We start from the raw sequence: 15,806 nt of genomic DNA, 5'->3' as shown, positions 1-15,806 counted from the left end.
AACCGGTCCAACGAAACTGATGGACGAGTTTACAACACTGGTGTAGAGTTAGAATCGCACTAGTATTAGACTACCTATGTTAATTAGGATTATATTTTGTCTATAATTATATTATGATTAGGATTATATTACGACTAGGATTACTATTAGAATTATAATACAATTAGGATTTAGATTATTTATAATTGCATTATTATTATTATTATATTAGTAATAGGTATTGTAGTAGGACTCTAAATATAGTTAACTTAGGAATCTACAATCCTCTCTTATATAAGGAACTTGTAACTCAACATTATTATCATCAACTTATCAATATTGATCAAACTATCAATACAATCAATACTATCAATACAATTCTTGATTTCTCTACGTGATATTTCTACATGGTATCAGAGCATAAAAACTCTTCCGCTCTCTAAGTATTGATAAAAAGAAATAAAAAAAAAATCCACGTGTTGCAATGACCCCGTCTACCAAAAATTATGCCTACCACCTTATTTCACCAAATAATTGTCGCTTACTCCATTAAACTTAAGCCAACAAACTACCTCATAAAGAGGACACACATGTCCCCCAATTGATTCATATCACAGAGAATGAACCAAGTAAAAATAGTTGTTCCGCTGGACGCTTGGAAATTGCAGCGGCTAAGAAGGATGCAAAAGATAGTGACATTATTGATGATTGGAAGGAGAAAGATGTGTTTCTAAAGTATTGAATCTCAAGCACCTTGACCGAAGAAAGCATGCACCTAACTGTGGGTTGCTCAACTGCCAAGGAGATGTGGAAAATCAAATTTTTAAAAAAAACAAAAAAAAAACATATATTCAAATAGCAAAAGCAATTAAGTTTGCTACAAGTTTAGGTAAGACACCATATCCCACCCTTAATCCATTTGTTAATTCTCTCACAAGCTTTGATATAAGGGAAGAGGAAAAAAAGTATCATAAGAAAACCATAACATGATATTCTCTGTCCAAAAAAGCAGGGGAAGAGGAAATAACAACATCAACATATCGAAGCATTGACAAAATAAGTTTTTGCTCGGTATTCAAATTTTTTTTTGTTGTATGTTCGACAACAACAACATTAATATACCGAAGCATTGACAAAACAAATTTTTGTTGGGTATTCAAAATTTTATTTAGCTGGATATTCAAAGCAAGGTAGGAGTAACCGTTCCTCTACGGACTAGCTTGAGGGGAAGTGTTGAAGAACAAGGAAGCTAACGATTGGAACATGTAAAAGGAACAGGTTCAACGCAGCTGACTGATGTGTCTGTAACAAGTGTTGATGAAGAAGGAAACTGAGGATTGGAACATGTCGAAGGAATAGGTCCAACGAAGCTGACGGACGAGTTTACATCACTGTTGTAGAATTAGAGTCGCACTAGGATTACACTACCTATGTTAATTAGAATTATATTTGGTCTATAATTATATTATGATTAAGATATTTCGACTAGGATTACTATAAATTATTGTACAATTAGGATTTAGATTATTTATAATTGCATTATATTATTATATTAGCATTATTTATTGTAGTAGGACTCTAAGTATAGTTAACTTAGGACTCTACAATCCTCTCCTATATAAGGAACTTGTAGCTCAACATTATTATCAATTTATCAATATTGATCAACCTATCAATAAAATCAATACTATCAATAATATAAATACATCAATACAATCCTTGATTTCTCTATGTGAGATTTCTACATGCTAAAATTAGTTTGATAAGTATTACTACCTCCGTCCACTTTTATTTGTCATGTTGCACTTTTCAAAAGTCAATTTGACTAATTTTTAAAGTTAAATTAGATTACATTAATTCGATATTTTAAACAAAAAAAATTAGATATTCAAAAGCTATACTAAAAGTACTATAAATTACAATTTCTTGCATATCAATACGATGAAAAACAATATATGGTTAAATGTTAGTCAAAGTTTTTGTAGTTTGACTCTAAAAAAGAAACCATGACAATAAAGGTGGACAAGAGAGTAGTTACATGACCAAATATTTAAGGAAATTAAAATTAGATTATGTATTTTAATTGTCTAAACCAAAGTAAAACTAAAAAATAAATATTCAATATTATTGTCATTCTTAGTGTTGAATTGATTTTCTTTTTGCATTAGTATTAATTTGATTTTGATCTAAGCTTTATTATAATTACCAACATCCGTGGGCTATAATCTTTATTGGACAATTTAAAATTTTAAGTTTCATACTTGAAGTAATATATCAAAAGATAAAACTATGAAAAAATATAAGAAATATTTTTTAAAATATATCTAAGTAAATATTTTTATGTATAAAATAAAATTTTAATTTTTTTATGTATTATGTAGGGTTGATTTGGTTTCGGGATGATTTTTTTTAATATAAACCAAACCAACCCAAAAGTTGCTACGGCTACTATTATTACTATTACTACTGTACTTTGTCTCTCTCTTTTACTCTTTTTCTTCTCATCATTTTATGTTACAACACATGCTTTATTTTATAACAAAAAACATGATTAAGGAAACTTATAGAAAATAAAACTTCTAACATGATTATACAACTATAAATAATCTAATATCTTAACGTTCTATTAATAAAAGAATCATTCTTTCTTCATACTATACAATATATTCCCTAAAAGAAAATAATTAATAGAACTTACTTGTATTATAATAAAAGCATCACTCCATCATGAATAAAAATAAAATTTACTTTCAAATAGTATTATAATAAAAACATCACAATGATAATTTGAAATATGTGATAAAACCATGAAACCAATGATAAGTAAAAAAGTAAAATTTCGCTATGCATTTTTAAAAGATATGTTACGTCATATATAAACACCTTCATTGTGTTACGAAATAGTAAAGATAGATACAACTTATTATTTGAGTTACTCTCAATTTTCTTATCTATAGATTAATAAATTAATAAGTATCATTCATTTACTCAAGGATTATAAGGGTCCACAATTTCAACTAAAGATTTTAACACATAATTTGTGTAATATATGTTAGACGAGCCCCGAGAGTTGAACGTTGACGTGCTTAAGGCGTACAGCTTGGCACTTAGGGCGTATGTCTTATAGAACTAAGCCACAGTGCACGCGTAATATATTCAACTCTTGAAAAACTCCCCGAGGTCCAGAGAGATGAAGTTTATAGTCAACCTCTGCCTCTCGGATAACTTTCTTTTCCAAATTTGAGTCTTAGGACATTTTGCTAGAGCCCCGCCCAGGGCGAGCCCCGAGCCGAGTCCCAACAGTCTTTTAACACAGTACACACTAGTATAACAAATTTTTTTTAGCTATACATCACATGAAAAGTACATAAAACAAGATACTACTAATACATAAAGTTGATAATATGTATTAATTTAACTAATTCACTTTATCAAGCGCCCGTGATGTTGGAGTAGTGAAACAAACATATAATCCCCCTAGATAGTAGGAGGGGATTCAATATCATATTGTCTTAAGGAAAAAGCCTATTGGGAGCGCCACTCCCGAATGATTTTTACATTGCGTGATTCACACTTAATCAGGACTCCAATATAGACTTCGTCATCGGATAAAAAATACAAAAAAGTTAGGTGGTTTGTCTGTGACTCATCAGCAAACTGGTGACTTTGCTCATTTTATCAACTATGTGCATCCTGCCAGGACATATGCATATTTTTTTATATGCTTTATTTGTGCATACTGAATATGTGTTGTATTTAACTACACTTGTTGTACTTGTACCCCTATTTGCAAGTATGAGTTAGTGAGGAAGCTTTGGATATAGACTCTTAAAATTTTTGTTGCATCTTCTATTCATGGTATCTTAGAATCATTTATTTCTATTTTGTATTCTAAATAGATGATGTATTATTCATACTAGACTAGATTTGTATCTCTTATTCCTAGTATAGCTGACCACTTATGAGCTGGTTGTTTGCAAACATGGTCATCTAGATGACGTAGCTTGATAGCTTCTTTGATTAAATTTCTCGAATTAGCTTATTTTGGTGAGAAGTCGTTTGTGTTTGAGTTGTAAATTTATAAGTCTTTTTGAGCAACAATTAATAAATTTAGTTGGTTGTTGACCAACGGAAAACATGGGAGAAGGGAGAAAGTTTTTAAACTCACAAACTAGGGTTGACAACTAAATAATCTTCGAGACCACATAACATAAGAAAGTCGTGTAGTGCATAAGTACCTTTAGAGATGAGGGGTTCTTGACTTTCTTGTCGTAGTAATTGCAAATGAGCAAGTAGAAGACGGCAACTAAAAGGTAGACAAGATTAACCACAATTTCAAGAATAGGTCGACTTTCTTTCTTGTTATAGAATATGAAAGTCGTTTCGTTTAGTACGAGATCGCTTCACACGTGGTGCTTATACCTCCAGCCTATCGAAATTCCGTTCAGAAACCTCGTCTCATGTTTAAAAAGGTGTTCCTAAATGTACTTTCTCAAAAAGTGTCCCAACAAAGTACTTTAGAGCAAAATTAATTTTTTTTTTAGCTTTTGAAAAGCTACTACAACTACTACTCTCCAGATGCACTTATTTTCTGCAAAAATTCTAGCCAAACTCCTCACTTTTTAAAAACATCAAATCACTTAAAAACAACAACAGAAGCACTTCTAACCTCCCAAAAACATGGCTGAACAAACTATAAGTCAACATTGACAACCACTGTGGAGGAGAGAGGTTACGGGGTGATTGATCGTTATTAACTAGTTGAAGTTCCAGCCACTGGAGGTGCTCTGACTAGGGTAGCTGTAGATGTGAAATGGTATGGTGATGGAAATTGAATGGTGGCTGATTAGTGGTGGAATTTGTTGGGGAGGGTAGTTTGAGTGATAATTGGTAAATAGATATTTGTGGTTGGGGAGGTATTTTTATGGTTTAAAACTAGTTGTCTGTGAGGTTGCATAAAGTATAAAATCAAATGAAACAAAAGCAAGTTGGCAATGAAATAAGAAAATCAATAACAACAGAAATATCTGACACAGATATTGTCCACCAGAATTTTTCATTTCAGTCTAAAATAAAATCCACCCCATAAAGATACATCAAACAACTCTCCATACATAAGTCAGCTTCATAACTAAGTGTTTGCATAAGAAACTCATCCATGTTCCCGGACGGAATGCACACATATATACATGGGGGGATATATTGTCAGTTACACATAACATGTAGATCAAACCTGCAACAATCTGTCAGCGATTATTCACATGCGCTGGTATTCAGGATTAAATGCAATCGACTCCCTGTAAATTAGCTCCTTCATCTGTTCCTCTGTAAGCGCATGCTGCTCAAAGTCGAAGCTAAAAGGAGTCATGCAAATGGGCTCGTCACTGATATCATGGAGCGATGTTAGGTAAGGATGTGCAAGAGCGTCTTCAACTGAAAAGAGGAGAGTACAGAAAGGGGATTAGTATTCGGACCAATTAGATGTATAAGCATTAAAGAGAAGGCCATCTAATTGCAGCAGTTTGTAAGCATGGAAAGAAAATAATTACTATTAACCAATGAAAAGAGCTAAACACCGAATTTACAAGGAAAATGTGTTATTCAAACTCTTGCACATCATTTGAAAGCGATACCAGTATATTAAGTACAATTTCAATTCATACAGGCTGAGAAATCAACTCAGTATCCACAATCCACTAAAGAAGTGGCGGTAGCACTTCTCCTAAGAAGCTTTAGCATTTACAATCATATATATGTTTGATCAAGTTTTCCTTTTAGCTATGTTAAGTGCAGCCTTGCACAGAGAAGTTGCAACTCATGACAAACTCAACAATTTTCTAGGATGCGGGGAGATGCAAATGATACAACTGATACAAATAAGTATATTCGAAACACCAATCTAAAAGTAACCTTTTAGAGAGAATTTTAGAAATATGCTTTAATGAGTCCATCTCTTAACTTCTGCCGGTCTCCAATCAGCTAAGCTCCAAACTTCTACCCTCATACTATATATTAAGGGTGACGATACTATACTAGAGGAATAGGAAGACACCATCTAATTGACAGCTATTATTTCTCAACTTGTGTATAGTTTCTCCAACTCTGTATTCTTGAATTTGAAAGTTATCATTCAGTTTACATTAGCACAGTCTAGGATTTGATTTTCTATCACAGAAAATTTTCAAAAAATCTAAAATCCCAAAATAGAAAAACCATGCACGTCCTTCATTCTTCACTATTCTTATTTTGTTATTGGTTTAAACCTCTCTGAAACTTGCTGGAATTCTATTGTGAGTTCTATCGAGTAAATAGATTGTTCGCCTCAATTTTGAGTTGAAATCTTACAGTTGGCCACTGAAAGATCCGGTTTGAGCAACTGCTGAAAATCCCCCATTCTCGGAAGCTCAACGAGCTGTTTTTTTTGTCAAAAACACATGAACTATCAATTTTTCGCAAATTTCAATCCCCAACTACTCATTCCTTATACCCTACCTAAACTATCCTATATATGTATTAAAACCTAACTTGCACAGATTCATCACTTCTGATGCCGCACCCATGTCGATTCTCCAAAAATTACATTTTTGAAGAGCCTGGGCAACATAGATTAAAACAAACCTAGATGAAATGTTGATGGTGTGTAGTACACTCCTTTTTATGTTAAAAAAGGGTGTTCATGTGGCACTCCACATGGAAATATATTTCCATCTAGCAGAAATAAAAAGAAACAGAAATAGGTTAACAACTTAAGGGGGTCATCTGTTAAAATCAAAATTGGATCTCTTCCTTTCGGGCCGTGGTTCTGCTGTGGTTCGTGCCTCTAAACCCTTCTCCCCGCCTTGTTTTTTCCCATTAAGCTCAATTTTCATCTCTTAGCTTCCAGGTTAGTTACTGATTTTGTAAAAAAAGGAGCTAGGGTCCTTATCATCTCAGAATATTGACTGATATTTGTACATAATTTAGGATTCCTTAGGTCACAGGATGCAAAAATAATATATTATAAAAATGCTCCCTAGCATGAGTTCCTAGGCAGGGCTTCTTAGAGCCCCTCTAGGACTTTCCAGACAATATTTCAGTTGGTATTTGAAAAACAAGAACCCATCTTCTAATGGAGAACCGTATTTATGTCAGACTTGAAGGGAGGGGGGTCAAATCATATGATATAAACCAGACAAAATCCTCTAACGGAACTTGGTTCGACTGGGTGGAGAATCAAAGCTCCACGTGTGAAGGATGACACTTAGTTAGGTAGCCTTGTTATGGTTAGTCAAGAGGCTGCGAGAGGCATCAGACACAAGGGGGAAAGCTTTTAAATCATGGAGAGGCAGAGATCTGGTTACCTATTTTCGCTTCTCCTTAAGGTTCAATAAATATGGTAGATTCATATATATGATTGGAGTAAATGGTTCATCAAGATCAGTAATAATTCTGCCGGAGAACAGCTTTAATGAGGGGTTTGTTGGGGCTTGCAACAAAAATTGAAGGCATCATAAATGGTCCAAATACACAGCTCGCGTTAGATGCCAACGAGACTATACATTCAAATACACAAAAGAGAAAAAGAACTATAAAGAAGCAATACACAGAAACATATGGGCCCAAAAGTAACAAGAGACACAGCAGGAAGTTAACTCTCTTGATGCCTGCAAATCCAAAGGCAGAAATGAACTCCTAAGCAGATTCCTAGTGCGTAATTTCCAGAGTATGATGAGATCCCCACCCGTAACGATGTTAGAAATGGGTAGAACAGTCGTGGAAAGGGGTCCATAACCACCCAGTCTTGAAAGATCGCTGAACACATTCTGGGGGGAGATGGATGAGACAGCGGATGAGCCTGAAAGTCAAGTGGTGGTCTCCAACAACAGGGGCTTATCCATCCAACAAAAATGTGACTGTTTCTGGATAAAAGCCCTTGGGATCCCACTTGAGCTTTGATCAGAAGCAGGATAATCTCACAGCAGTAATTCCTAAAATTTAGGAATTTGGCTTTTGATGTGAAATTCAAAGAAGGGGAGCCAAGAACAAGAGGGAGAATCTCACACGAGGGTTTATCATGAAGATAATTTTTTTATCTTGGAATGTTAAGAGGGTTAAATGGGGAGAGCAAAAGAACGCTTGTAAGAAATCTGTTGCTTCAGTGGGCCGGCTGACATTCATGTGTTGGTTGAAACTAAGCTAACAAGTACTAATCCAAATCTCTACCGACAAATCTGGAACAACAGATGGTTGAGAGAAGTCCATTTTAGAGGCTAATGGAAGAAGTGTGGGGGATAGTAGTGTTATGGGAAAAAAGAGTTTGGAAGGGGGAAATGATAAACAGTGGAGATCAAAAGAGGTATCATTACTACTCACCTAATCTTTGTTGGTACCTTAAGTCGGTCGAGGTCACATATTTAGTCTCGACCTTAATATACATCTTATTTGATCATCCTAATATTTACAAAGTTTAACATACTACATCTCCAGCCACCAATCCTAACTTCCCGTCATTCACGTCCAGCATCAAGCTCAGATGATTCACCTCTTATGCCAAACCCTGTGCCTACTGCAGACTTATCTCCTCTTAATCAACCAATTTACTCCAAAAGGGTATACAATTCGCTGGTAATACTAATCCCCATTATATATTTTGAAGTTATCACAGTCAGTCATCACTCCACTATGCCTTTGTATCATCTTTGTCTTCTATTTCCATTCCTAAATCTACGAGTGACGCATTTTCTCATCAAGGATGACAAAACATTTGTTCTACACACAAGTGATACTTGGGAGCTTGTTCTCCTTTCTTCATAAATCTATTGTTGGTTGTAGTTGGGTTTATGCAGTCAAAATTGGTACGAGCGACCAAGTTAATTGGTTGAGGACAGCCTTGGTCCCAATGGGTATACTCAGATATTTAGGCTTGATTATAGTGATACTTTCTCTATTGTGGCTAAGCATTTTTCTATCTTTATCAATCCATAGTTGTTGTCCTCCGCCGGCCTCATTATCAGTTGGACATCAAGAATGATTTTTTCTGCGGTGACCTTGAGAATGAAGTTTATATGGAGCAACCAGTTGATTTTGTTGCTCAGGGAAGTCTAGTTGAGTTCACTAGATGTGACATTGTTAAGGGAAGCAAGTTGGGAAAGAAGAGAGAATTTCCTAAGTTTCAAAGAGAAGAAGGAATAAAAGAAAGCCATATAGAGAAAAGGGTTTGCCTTTGATTAAAAATCAACAAGATGGGTTTACATTGAACAGGAAACACAAATGGAGGAAGTACTTAAGGATAAGGTCGATTGCAATGAAGGGGGACCCAGCCTACTTTCTTGGATTCTTTGTGAAGGTTCAAGAGATCTAAAGTCACCAACTTGGCAAACAACGGGGTTAAATGTTCCCATACTTTTCAAGCTAAGATTGGTTTGTGTTGGTACTTATTTATGGCCCTTCCCAAGCCATGGGGGTATATTGCTTAATCTTCAACTCTAATGATAGCAACTTTGGAATGCTTAGTGATAACTCTTTGATGTTGCTCTTCGAACCTAGACTTGGGAACAATGTTCTTTAGAGTAGGTGATGGTAGAAAGATTAGATTTTGGCAACATTCATGGTGGCCACACCCCTCTCATGAACAGATACCCTTTTCGTTTTAGATATGAATCCAACCAAGACTCTGTATCAACCGAACTTCAGCCACATCAAGGATGGCTCATTCCATGTAGGAGAAACCTCAATGATTGGGCAATCGATGAATTTTTTGCTATGATGAATCAGCAAAACCCTGTCCCTCCTCTGATCTCTCAGCTTGATTCCGTCATCTGGAAACACTCCCAAAATGGAATTCTCTCTACTATTATGCCGACTTGACTAACCCCTTCCCAACCATGTCTCCTGGGCCTTGGAAGATTTCATTGAAGAATCTGGCTCTATATAAGATCAAATGTGTATCTTAGATTGTAGCCCAAGGAAGATATCTCACCATTGACAAGAAAGTTTACCCAACAGATTTAGAATCTCTTTTCAAATCATTTGGGGCTTGAAATGGTGTATGCCGAAAAACATCAGGGACTCACAATTCTGCTGTCATTTGGTGGGTCGTATTGCGAGAGAGGAATGCTAGAGTTTTTGAAGACAAGAAGGGAAACATTATTAAATTTAAGCTAAAGAGTGTAGCCCTGCTTAGATTTTGGTTCAACGAAGCTCCGAATTATGTTTCGAGCCAGGCATGATTGTTGAATTCTTTAAGCTCTTTACATACATAGTAAAATTCTCTTTCGGATGTACTTTTCATCCACAGTTCCTAAATGCTGTTTTTTTTTTTGCTACACATCAATAAAATACTTACTTGAAATAGATTCTGTTTTCCTTCATTGATGAGAAAAAAAGGAGAGAATAATTGATTGATCTCTTGCAATAAAACAAGTGAACATTTGCACACTTCAAGAAAAGAGTGTAAGATGCAGATAGAGAATTGATTAATGCAGCTATGAGAAAAAATAGTCTGGAAATTCGCACCTGTTATTCTCCTTCTGGGATCAAATGTCAACATTTTCTCGACAAGATCAATAGCAGCTGGGTTTACATGCGGGAACTTTTCAGTAAATGATTGTCGACGGTAAAGAGGAAGTTGTCGGATGTAGCGTTTTGCATTCTCATTTAAAAATTCCATTTCAGCCTCTGAAGGAGTGCCAATCAACTGCATGAAGTTGCGGTCATCAGAATAAATTTAAGTATTAATCACATCTATAAATTTGAGCATAACGTAAGATAATAAAAGAGATTCGGGCCATTACTATGAAAAACTATATATTCATAATACAAAATAATCATGCATTGTTCATCTTCTTAAAAACTGGAGAGGAAAGACCGAAAGAGAGTGCAGGTAAATTTGTTTTCCTTCTTAAGATCACATACTACATATGTGCATAACACTTGCTGAGAAGAAAGCATAGTTGATCAGTTGTAATTCTTGACGTATAGAAGCAACGGTTCAAAAATAAAACTACACTCTGTCTAAGGCTTCTCCATTAAGTTTCCCAGATCTACAACTTGATGTTACTCTTTTCTTTTAAATGGATTTGCACAAAACAGCCAGTACAAAGAGGTGAAATACGAAAAATGAGATAAAAGAACAAAAACTTAGTAAACTCACTTCTTTAGTGTAAGGGGGGAAGGGGTAGATAGTGAACAATAGATACCTCCATAATAAGACGCAGCTGGTGTACATGATCTCTGCCAGGGAAGAGGGGTTTTCTGTCCATCAACTCCATGAAGATGCAACCCACTGACCATACATCAATTGCTGCAGTATAGTCGGATGAATTCAACAACAGCTCAGGTGGACGATACCATCTTGTCACAACATATTCGGTCATAAAGTCGGTTTCAGAAGTGACACGAGCTAGCCCAAAATCACATATCTTCAAATCACAGTTGGCATTCAAGAGAAGATTGCTAGGCTTTAAGTCTCTGTGCAAAACATTTGCAGAATGTATGTATTTCAACCCACGGAGGATCTGATACAAGAAATACTGCACCCAAATGGAGAAGTATTTAGTTTTAGTCAGACAAATTTAGACACGATAATGCATTATAAACTCCACGGCAATACACCCAGTGTAATCCACAAATGGGGTGTGGAAATGCATTATAATCTAAGTAGCACAATATGCACTATAACTATTACGGGTGTTCATGAAAAACAAAAAATCAAATCAAATCGAAAATCAAACCAAACAGACATTATTATAGTTGGTTTGTTTTGGTTTCCAATTATAGAAAACTGACAATATTTTTTTGGTTTTGCATTTTTTTAAAAACCTGAACCAAATAACCTTTTATACAAGTTTTTTTTCTTTTGATGAAGAAACTTTTTATACAAGTTGTATAGACATATTCATGGTGTTTGTTCAAGTTTTTTATTCTTCTATATTGAAGTTGTGAAGTAAAAGAGAAAATAAGAGAGAACTCAACTCAATTATTCCCTCAAGCTATTGGGTTTAAATAGTTATAATAACATGCTCTAAAAAGGAAAGGAAATTAATACCTAATCACAATATGAGTAAATTAAGCTACCTACTATAATAATATATATTCTAATATATTTAGAAGGATTTTAATCCTCACTCTAAAGCCAGTGCATAAAAATAATATATACCAAGCTCACTACATATATAACTTGTTTTAGGATTGACTAGGGACTTGGTGAATATGTCTACAAACTGATCATTTGACGGCACAAACTTTGTGATGATGTCTTCGTAGAGTACCTTCTTTCTTCTTTCTGACAAAATGACAGTTAGTCTCTATGTGTTTGGTCCTCTTCTAAAACATTGGATTTGATGCAATGCGACATGCAGTCTCACAATCGCACACAAGTTCCATTCTTTAATCTATTCAAATTAAAACTCTTTCAGTAGTTGTATTGATCGATGAGACATGCAGCAGAGTTAAGATAGACAAGATGCACGGAGACAGACCCTAGAGTCTAAAGGTTTTCAGTAGAGGTAACCTGAGGAAGAATAGGAGAGAGGGCCTTTGACAGAACACAACACACATGACCATAAATAGGAGAGCATGAAGGTAGAGGATTAGGGCAAATGATTAGTAGGTAGTCAAGTGTTCTCCCCTTCTCAATGGTATTATGGAGCACCTTTCTGTTCCATAACCAATATTGCTAATATTATTATTATGCTAGCATAATCTTATTCATCAAATTTATTACTATTGTTGTTTCTTTACTTTGGTTATTCTACTATTTTTATTGTCAATACTTATCTTTCTTCACCATTCATCATAACGTTCTACTTTGGCACTCCTTTCAAATTTGTTCTATAAAATGATTTTCTTAAGCTAAGGGTCTATTGGAATTGCTTCTCTACCCCACAAGGTAGGGGGGTAAGGTCTACGTACACCCTCCCTCCTTAGTCCCCCACTTGTGGATTATGCTGGTATGCTGTTGTTGCTAGCGTTAACATTCTTATGGTAAAATCTACTTCTCTCGAAATTTTATCATGGACCTCATTGTGGGTAATTTCCTGAATTCCTCTAGCTCTTCTCCTAGGAATTTAATGTTACATCTTAAAGTTCAATAAATCTAACGAGGTTCAGTTATTTTAGAGGTTGAGAGTTCTTTGTTGCATGTAAAGAACATAATATGAGTATGTAACTTACACTTGTATGTTCTATAAAGAACATAATATGAGTATGTAACTTACAATTGTATATGCAATTCTTAATAGGTCTCTAAGGTAACTTTGGAAGATCTTATAAAGTTAATATACCAACATTATAATCGTTCACCATGAGCTTGTCAACATAAATGAACAATCCATGGAACAGTTACCTAATTATTTGTTACTTTTCAGTAAGTTGACAATAACTTTATTCCACTGAGGCAGACCTACCCTGCTACCCACAAAGTAAATTTTACGAAAAAAAATTACATTTCGCTTGGGAAGTGCATAACATCTCAGGCTAGTCAGAATTCTCAATCTAAAAGTAATCTCAAGCCAACTGTAAGCTACTTTAAGTTTTGTCCTTCCATGAGCATTATTTGGTGAGCAAAGAAGCCAAATGAGATTCCATAAGAGGAAAGAAGGTAAATGCTATCGCATATTTCTTAGCATACAAAAGTACAACGTGTACAAAATAGAACATTTCCACTTCTCAGTAAGAAATTTTCATTTCCTATTCTTAAAACTTAGAAACCAATTTTCTGGCCACACGTTGTTATGACAAAAATTAAATCATTTAAATTGTCAACCTGCACTAGTTCACACATGAAATTAGTTGCAGGCCAGTCAGAAGAATTCTTCCAAACAAGTTATGTGGTTTAAACAACTAAAAATGATGAATATGTCGTGAAACATGAGATTTTTTTTCCTATATTCATTTTTTAACCAGAAAAAGGAAGCAGGAAAAAAAAAAGAAACAAGCTTTGAGAAACACATCGGGTACTCACACTTTAGTTGTGTTTTTAAATTGTTGTTTGAAGAAATAAATGTTCTGATTCTAACCTGGCAGTGCTCCTCAGATAAACCCTGATTCGAGCGAATAATTTGATGGAGATCAGTATCCATAAGCTCATACGCAATGTAAACATCATTAAAAGCTTCTCTCTGTGGTGGTGGAATTATATCTCTGATAGCAACAATCTGCATTGACAGATGTCACATTAGCCAACAACAAAAGCCTATACAGACTCATTTTCCTTTCTCAATAGCCTCCTCAAATATCCTCAAGAAGAATCCACAAATATCTTGAAAACATCTATATCCAACAGACGATACAAATCCGAGAGACAAAATACAATTTGTCCTCTATATAATAAACGAAAACAATTCCATACTTATATGCATGAACGCCATTAAACATGTTCTGTACCATGACATTAAACAAAAAAAAAACTATCTGTCTTACCATTTGCAGAAACGAAAACAAAATCATCTAAGCCCTTCTCTCCGCAAAAAGTCAAATGTAATATTCTGTTCTTATTAATTAAGTTAATACATTGAACTAACTGAATTCGAGCACGTGATTACACTCAAAACCTACTCTTTCTACTATCCAGATTCATACGAAAATAAACTAACACAGTTAAACATACTCGGATTAATTTAACCCCAAAACAATTTCAAACGACTCACTAACATTTTCATGATCCATATGTCGAAGAAGCTTGATCTCTCTCAAAGTCCTCTTAGCATCAATCTTGTTATCAAAAGCATTAGCAATTTTCTTAATTGCTACAGATTCATTTGTCTCCGAATTCAAAGCAGAACTACACACAATCAATCAAATAAAAAAAAGAAGTCAAAATCATTAATCAACACACAAAAAAAAGAAGCCCAAAAAATACGTTACAAGTAGTAAATTGAGAAATAGCCTAGTTTTTGAAATTGATAGAAAGTGATCAAAAGAAAGAAAAAAGAAAACTCACCAAACGATTCCATAAGCACCTTTACCAATTGGCATAATAGGAGGTTTATACTTAGCAGTAACTTCAAAAATATTACCAAAAATATTGTATTGAATGAACCTGCCACCATGGCTTAACGTCGCCGGAATATTATCCATTCCGGGCAGCGGTTGTGACGGCGGAGGTGGTTGTTGAGCCGGAGGTGCAGCCACATCCGACATCATCGTATCCGTTTGCGGAACGGAACCATCCATATTTTGGAAATAATTTTGTTCAGAAAAATACAGTAGAAATGAATCCTACAATCAAGGGTTAGTATTTGACTATTTGTAAATGGTGTGAATTTGTTTATGTTGAGAAAGTGGAGTTGAAGGAAGTCAAACAAATCTCAATCAAAAATGACGAACACGTGGAATTACACTTTCCCAATGATCTATTTTAGTAATTATTTTTTGCCTTTCTTTAAACTTGTTTTTATGGGTAAATTCCAACTTTAGTTTTTATGTACAATTATAATAAATATAATATGATCTAATTATTTCTACTTTTCAAAATATACTTAAACTAATAAATGTTGCATTCCTTTTTAACGGAATGTTATGTCACATTAAACTTCTTTTTTTAAATTAATATATTTATTAACTCATTTAACATCAACAAATTTTAGACGTAATACAATTATAGTATATATAATATGATCTAATTATTTCTATTTTTCAAAATATACTTGAACTAATAAATGTTGCATTCCTTTTTAACGGAATGTTATGTCACATTAAACTTCTTTTCTTTTTTAATTAATATATTTATTAACTCATTTAATAACATCAAATTTTAGACGAATAAATAAATAAAATAATTTAATGACACAATGATTTTATTACATTAGCTGGAAAAAAATAATATTAGATTTCATTTCACCATTTTA

At 34.3% G+C, this 15,806-nt stretch overlaps 1 protein-coding gene across 1 annotated transcript; it reads right to left on the bottom strand.

The window, feature by feature from the left end:
* Nucleotides 1-5,018: 5,018 nt before the first annotated feature.
* LOC107007579 (mitogen-activated protein kinase homolog NTF4-like) lies at nucleotides 5,019-15,276 on the bottom strand. The gene is made up of 6 exons (XM_015206255.2): nucleotides 14,900-15,276; nucleotides 14,611-14,740; nucleotides 13,977-14,114; nucleotides 11,157-11,489; nucleotides 10,474-10,654; nucleotides 5,019-5,412 (listed from the first exon to the last, which is right to left on the bottom strand). The coding sequence occupies exons 1-6, from the start codon at nucleotides 15,130-15,132 to the stop codon at nucleotides 5,237-5,239; spliced, it is 1,191 nt and encodes a 396-aa protein (XP_015061741.1). The 5' UTR covers nucleotides 15,133-15,276; the 3' UTR covers nucleotides 5,019-5,236.
* Between the last annotated feature and the right edge of the window lie 530 nt (nucleotides 15,277-15,806).

This window comes from Solanum pennellii, chromosome 12 (assembly GCF_001406875.1).
Source record: "Solanum pennellii chromosome 12, SPENNV200".
In the NCBI taxonomy this organism is placed as follows: Eukaryota; Viridiplantae; Streptophyta; class Magnoliopsida; order Solanales; family Solanaceae; genus Solanum; species Solanum pennellii.
Note: the sequence above shows the minus strand (reverse complement) of the source record. Positions and strands in the feature narration are given on the sequence as shown.